General features: G+C 37.8%; 1 protein-coding gene across 1 annotated transcript in view; it reads left to right on the top strand.

The window, feature by feature from the left end:
* LOC106871052 (zinc finger ZZ-type and EF-hand domain-containing protein 1) overlaps window positions 1-6,433 on the top strand; it is a 75,675-nt gene that overhangs the window by 42,074 nt on the left and 27,168 nt on the right. The window contains exons 41-46 of the mRNA XM_052973449.1: window positions 22-92; window positions 1,058-1,131; window positions 2,599-2,710; window positions 3,710-3,888; window positions 4,824-4,890; window positions 5,803-5,866. Of these exons, the coding sequence (XP_052829409.1) occupies window positions 22-92; window positions 1,058-1,131; window positions 2,599-2,710; window positions 3,710-3,888; window positions 4,824-4,890; window positions 5,803-5,866 (567 nt within the window). The remainder of the gene's footprint in view (window positions 1-21; window positions 93-1,057; window positions 1,132-2,598; window positions 2,711-3,709; window positions 3,889-4,823; window positions 4,891-5,802; window positions 5,867-6,433) is intronic.

The following is a 6,433-nucleotide window of genomic DNA, read 5'->3' as shown; positions in this document are numbered from 1 at the left end:
GGGTTTTATTTTTATCTACAGTTCAAGCCTGCCAAGAAAAAGCCCTGTTTTTATTGAAGTTCACTGGCCTCAATAAGTACCAACTGAAGGGGGTAAGTATTTCTATTTTGTTTCATCGCTTCTCTACAACATATCATCCTCGCCTCTGCTTCCCTTACCTGTGCCCACGCACTACATCCCCCCTCCTCCTCCACCATTTCCCACTCTTCTTTCGTAATCTCGTGGGACTTACCCACCCACTCACTCTGTCCAATCCCTGGTCCACTTCACTAAATGCACCACCCTGTAACCTGAATGCATGCCTTGTGACATCTTCACCACCTTGTCTCCTTCCTCTCCCTTTCTCTCTCTCTCTAACTGAGGTAGCCATGTATCTCTCCTACTGCCAGACACTTATTTCTGTTCCTCTGGAAATGAACAACATCACTTGTATAATGGTGACGATGCTAATTCACACCCATCATGTGATGTTGAATGGTACTCCCAAACACAGAAATATTTTACGGTTCTTTGACCACTCATCAAAGGACAAGTTCTTCTCGATTCTTTTGCCCACAAATGGCTATTCAAATGAAACTCAAACTAGAATTTAGTGAGAGCTTTTGTCTTCTGATGAGAGATCAATCAAATGTGAAACATTTGAGAGCAATTGCCTTTATTTTTATAGGTACAAAAATTTCTATACATTTGTTTATTTTTGTATATATCCATTTACTCATTCATCTAGGTATTTGCCTCTGTGTGTGTGTGTATGTGTGTGTGTACAGTAATCCCTCTGCTATTGCAGGTGTTATGTTCCAAAACCCCTTCCAATAAGTGCAAATCTGTGAAATAGAAACAGTACTGTAATGTATATGTTTTAAAATTATTTTTATAATTTGTATATATTTATTTTATCATAAATGCAAAACAACACCACGGAGGAATCGATGTAAGCTTAAATAATAAACCACGATAGGTGAACTGCGATATGGTGACGGATTACTCTATTTCTGTTTGTTTATGCGTCCATGTATTATTTCTAAACACACATTTTTCATTTTTTTGTTTCCTACAGAATATGTCCAGTTCTGATGAATCATTCAAGTTGGTCATGGAATTTATCGAAAATGATAAATGGTCAATAGACAAGTGAGTAAGCTTACTGCCATCGCGGTCCAGATGATCATCATAATCATCAACCATGATCATCCATCACAACCATCACTGCCGTCACACTTCATCATTGTCATCGTCATTATTGTCATCACCATCACTGTCATTGTTGTCATCACTGTTGTCATTGTCTTCCTCATCACCATCATCATCATCATTGTCACCATCATCATCATCATCATCATCATCATCATCATCATCATTGTCATCATCATCATCACCATCGTCACCATCATCATCATTATTGTTGTTGTCATCTGGTCTTCTTTCTGTTTTCCACGCAAGGCATGAAATGCAAGGACCAAGTCTTCCCTCAACTCTATAAATTAACGCTGCTAGGAATATGGTTCTTTAAGTGATTCCAAAGACTGGATCTTGGAGAGCCACATTCCTGGTAAAATTCTCTCTAAACTTGCCCTCCATTTTAAATCAAACACTGATCCTATATTGTGATGGGGATTGGAGGTGATGTTAGAAATTATATTGTCAGTATTGATGTATGTGTGTATATAACAACTGGTGTATATAACTATGTGTCCGTGTGTGTAAATAATTCTGCATGAATTTATATAACTGTATGTAGGGATGTACATAACTGCATATACGAATGCAGATAACTGGGACTTTGACTGTAAGCAACTGCATATATAACTGTATGTATAAATGTCTATATAACGGTGTTTGGATGTATCTATTATGATGGAAAACCTGAAGAAACTAGATATGGGAGAGTATTGTAGTTCACTTGAAGCATTGTGTATTGTTTGTAAAGAATAGAAAGTTTTGAATGGTACAACAATGCACTATAATACAAGGTATATATGGTATATATATATATATATATATATATATATACAGGTATATATGGACTATATACCTGTTGTAATTTAGTTATCTATAGTCTGATGATATTTCGGAATAAAATTCCTTCTTCAGATATTCTTAGATGGAGTCACTGCTATAATCGGTTATAGCAGTGACTCCATCTAAGAATGATTCTCCCCAGCACAGGTGCCATTTGCATGGCACCGAAGTGTGTTTATGTGCCACTGGCACAGATGCCGATCTGCATGACACTAGTATCTGCCACGACTGCGATTTTGCTCAGCTTGATGGGTTATCAAATGTATATAGCTGTATCTAAGTGAAAATCACTGCATATATGTTCTCTATAACTTCGTATGTGTATATATATAACTGCATGTATAAATGCATATAGCCTGTCTATGAGTGTAAATAACTGTGTGGGTGTATATAATTGTGTTTAAAATTATTTCTTTTTTTTGAAAATTTAATTTTGGTATTATCTGCTAGAATATAAAATTAATGACATTGCCAGTGAGAAGAGTCAGCCATCTGTGGCCAACCACGAATGACTGTTACTGTTGCTTCTGTCAATGAAAATAACGGAATTCTGTTTCTGCTCCATTCTTTTGTAATTAGGGTGAAGAAAATGTTGAAGGAACGGTCGGAATATGCCCAAGTATTGGGGGATATCTACAACTTTATCTGTGAATTTATTACGAAGATGAGCGACCAAGGTGATATTCTACAGGTGAGATAATGACATATATACACCTGCCTGCCTGTTGTTGTTATTGTTGTTATGTTGTTATGTTGTTTAGTCACAGGTTGATCCTGATTAAGCAGACTTTTGATTAAAATGCTCTCAGCAGTGACTGTCACTTCATTTGGCATATCAGGGACTGCATTATACAATTTGTCTTTCCTTTTTCACATGAGGTGTGTGTGATTTGAGGGAAATTTGGCTGCTTTTTAACACCCATGCTGGTGCCATGTAAGAAGGACCCATACCAGCGCCACAGCACCTGTGCCAGTGCCACATTAAGAGCACCCAGTGCCCCTGGACTGGCTCTTGTGCGGGTGGCACATAAAAGACACCATTTCGAGCGTGGCCGTTTTCGTGCGGGTGACACGTAAAAGCACTCACTACACTCTCTGAGTGGTTGGCGTTAGGAAGGGCATCCAGCTGTAGAAACTCTGCCAAATTAGATTGGAGCCTGGTGTTGCCATCCGGTTTCACCAGTCCTCAATCAAATCGTCCAACCCATGCTAGCATGGAAAGCGGACGTTAAACGATGATGATGTGCTTGAACTATCTTAGCAGCACCTGTGCTGGTGTCACATAAAAAGCACCCAGTACACTCTGTATAGTGTGTAAAACAGACAAAGCCTCGTGCATCTCTCTGGTTGACCAGCTCCTGCTAAGCTGTCCAATCCATGCCAGCATGGACAAATGGATGTTAAATAATGATTATGATAAGTATCTGCATAAGTACTCACTCATTTCATCTTCTTGCTGTTGTTGTTGTTGTAGTTTTTTTCCATGATGTGTGTATTGTTGCTGAGAACCACTGATGTTTATAGCTTCATTCGTCATGTTGTCTGAGAATGAAGACTTTGTATATAAACCTTTCCTTTGCTTTTGTCATGTCGTTGTGATTCGGCTTCGGATTTAAAAAAAAATAATAAATAAATCAAATAAATTCAATAAATTTTGTTTTTTTATTTCTTGATATTCTTTTTCTGGAAGATTCCAATAATTGTGTTCCTGCAAGAGTTGCTGTCTCATCAGACGACTTCGCTGCATTGTTGTCAAGCACTGGACGGCTGTGGTTTAGAACTTGAAAACAAGATCCGAGACGCTTTCTACAAACTTGTTGAGAAGCTGTTGGAGGCTTTCTACGTCTGCAAGAAGCAGAAACTATCACGGTGAGTGTTGAATTTTAAAACACACACACACACACACATTCCGTATTCTACAGAATAAGGAATGTGAAGTGACTTAGTTAGATACTGATTCTTTTAATTCATGCATATAATGATGATGATGATGATAAAGAAATTGTAAGGAATCGTAAAGAAATCGTAAAAAAAGGAACACAATCCTTTAAAATTTGAAATTGCAGGAATTTGGAATATAAAAATTGTAATGGTTAATAATAATAATAATAATAATAATCCTTTCTACTAAAGGCTCAAGGCCTGAAATTTGCGGGGAAGGGATAAATCTATTTCATTGACCCTAGTATGTAACTGATACTTATTTAATCGACCCCGAAAGGATGAAAGGTAAAGTCGACTTTGGCAGTATTTGAACTCAGAACATAGTGGCAGACGAAATAATACTAAGCATTTTGCCTGGTGTGCTAACAATTCTGCCAGTTCGCCGCCTTATTATAATAATAAAAAAAATAATAATAAATAATAACAAGAGCATTCAGAGAGCCAAACCTCCGCCAAAGCAACACCAACATCCTCTCAACGATTAGCCAGAGATGATTTTTAAGATGAGAATATCTGAAATAAATTTGACTGTTCTCACAAACAAGAATACTAAAAATGAACCTGACCGCTCTCAAAAATAAAGTAAAAAAACTGGAAAAATAATCCAGAATGCTCGTCCGATACTGGATCGATCCCAAAATCTAATCAGTTCATGCTAGTCATGAGGCCAAACATCTCTGAAAGTTTCATCTGAATCCATTCAGTGGTTCTTGAAATATCTTGTCCCTGGACAAACAAACAAACAAATACAACTGAAAACAATACCTCTGCCTCTACCTAAGACAGAGGATAATTAAGGTGGTGGGACCATCAACAAACTAGTTCAAATGATTAATGACCAATTTTTGATTATATTTCAGTGTAAAAAACCAAGCATTCAATTGCTATCAAGCTTTCTTGCTCCACATCCTGGACATCCATTGGCAGGTAAGGCTGGAAATATTAAGACGTACTAAATGATAATAATAGTAATAATCATTTGTTACTATAGGCCCAAGGCTTTGAGATTTTGGGGAAGGGGCTAGTTGATTTGATTGGACCCCAGTATTTGGGTGGTATTTATTTTATTGAAAGGATGAAAGGCTAAGTCAATCTTGGCAGAATTTGAACTCTGATTGTCGTGCTTGGGGTCACACAAATTGGCACCTGTACCAGTGGAATGTTAAAGCACCCCCGTGTCATGCAAATTTGCACCTGTGTCGGTGGCACATAAAAGCACACCAGTGTCACGCAAATTGGCACCTGTGTCGGTGACACATAAAAGTACTTATTACTCTATCGGTGTGGTTGGCATTAGGAAGGGCATCCAGCTGTAGAAAACCATGCCTTCCAGCATGCCAACCCTAGGTGGGTAACTAGGAGGGTAACTTTCAATAACACAACATACAACCCGGTCTAGGAATCAAACTCACTACCACATGATTGTTAGCCAAATGCTCTAACCACTGAGCCATGCAACCAGGCATAGCTGTGTAATTAAGAAGCTTCCCTTGTAACCACATTGTTTCAGGTTCAGATCCACTGTACAGCACTCTGGAAAAATGTCTACCTCTATGGCCACAGGCTGACCAGAGCCTTATGAGCGACAGATGAAAACTATGAGGAAGCCTGACATGTGTGAGTGTGTGTGTGTTTCCCACCCACTGCTGGACCAATTATTGTTAGTTTGTACACATGGTCATTCATGACTGAAAGGGGGCTTTTCTTTCTTTCACACACACACACACACACACACACACACACACACATGCACGCATATATAGTTGTCACTTTTTTTTTGTTGTCTCCCTTTTTTTCTCAGTTTTGCATCATTCATCTCTGTTTTGTTCTCATTTTCAGATGAACGATCTAGTCTTTCTAACAAAGACAGACTTAGCAACTTTCCTTTTCAATATGGCAAAAGGTAAGTTCTTTATTCTTAATACTGATGATGATGATAATAATAGTAATAATAATAATAACAAAAACACCAAGACTTACAAATATACATAACATACAGAAAATTGCACTACTGGGCACAGCACACATCCTACGCAAAACACTTTCAATACAGTAACCATAAGAGCACCACAGCAAACCACAGCACATACCCAAGGCGCACAGAGCTGTGCTCGGTAGTGAAGTGAAAGCACGTTATAAAAATAAAACTACTGAACAATAATAATAATGATAATAATGATAATAATAATAATCCTTTGTATGATAAGCACAAGGCCTGAAATTTTGTGGGAGAGAGATAGTCAATTACATCGACCCCAGTGCATAACTGGTACTTATTTTGTTGACCCTGAAAGGATGGAAGGCAAAGTCAACCTTGGCGGAATTTGAACTCAGAATGTAAAAACAGATGAAATGCCACAAAGTATTTTTCCCCGTGCGTAAATGATTCTCCCTGCTTGCCACCTTAACAATAATAATAATAATAATAATAATAATAATAATAATAATAATAATAATAATCCGTTCTACA

The sequence above is a fragment of the Octopus bimaculoides genome, chromosome 15 (assembly GCF_001194135.2).
Source record: "Octopus bimaculoides isolate UCB-OBI-ISO-001 chromosome 15, ASM119413v2, whole genome shotgun sequence".
Classification (NCBI taxonomy): domain Eukaryota; kingdom Metazoa; phylum Mollusca; class Cephalopoda; order Octopoda; family Octopodidae; genus Octopus; species Octopus bimaculoides.
This window is presented reverse-complemented; position numbering and strand designations above follow the sequence as displayed.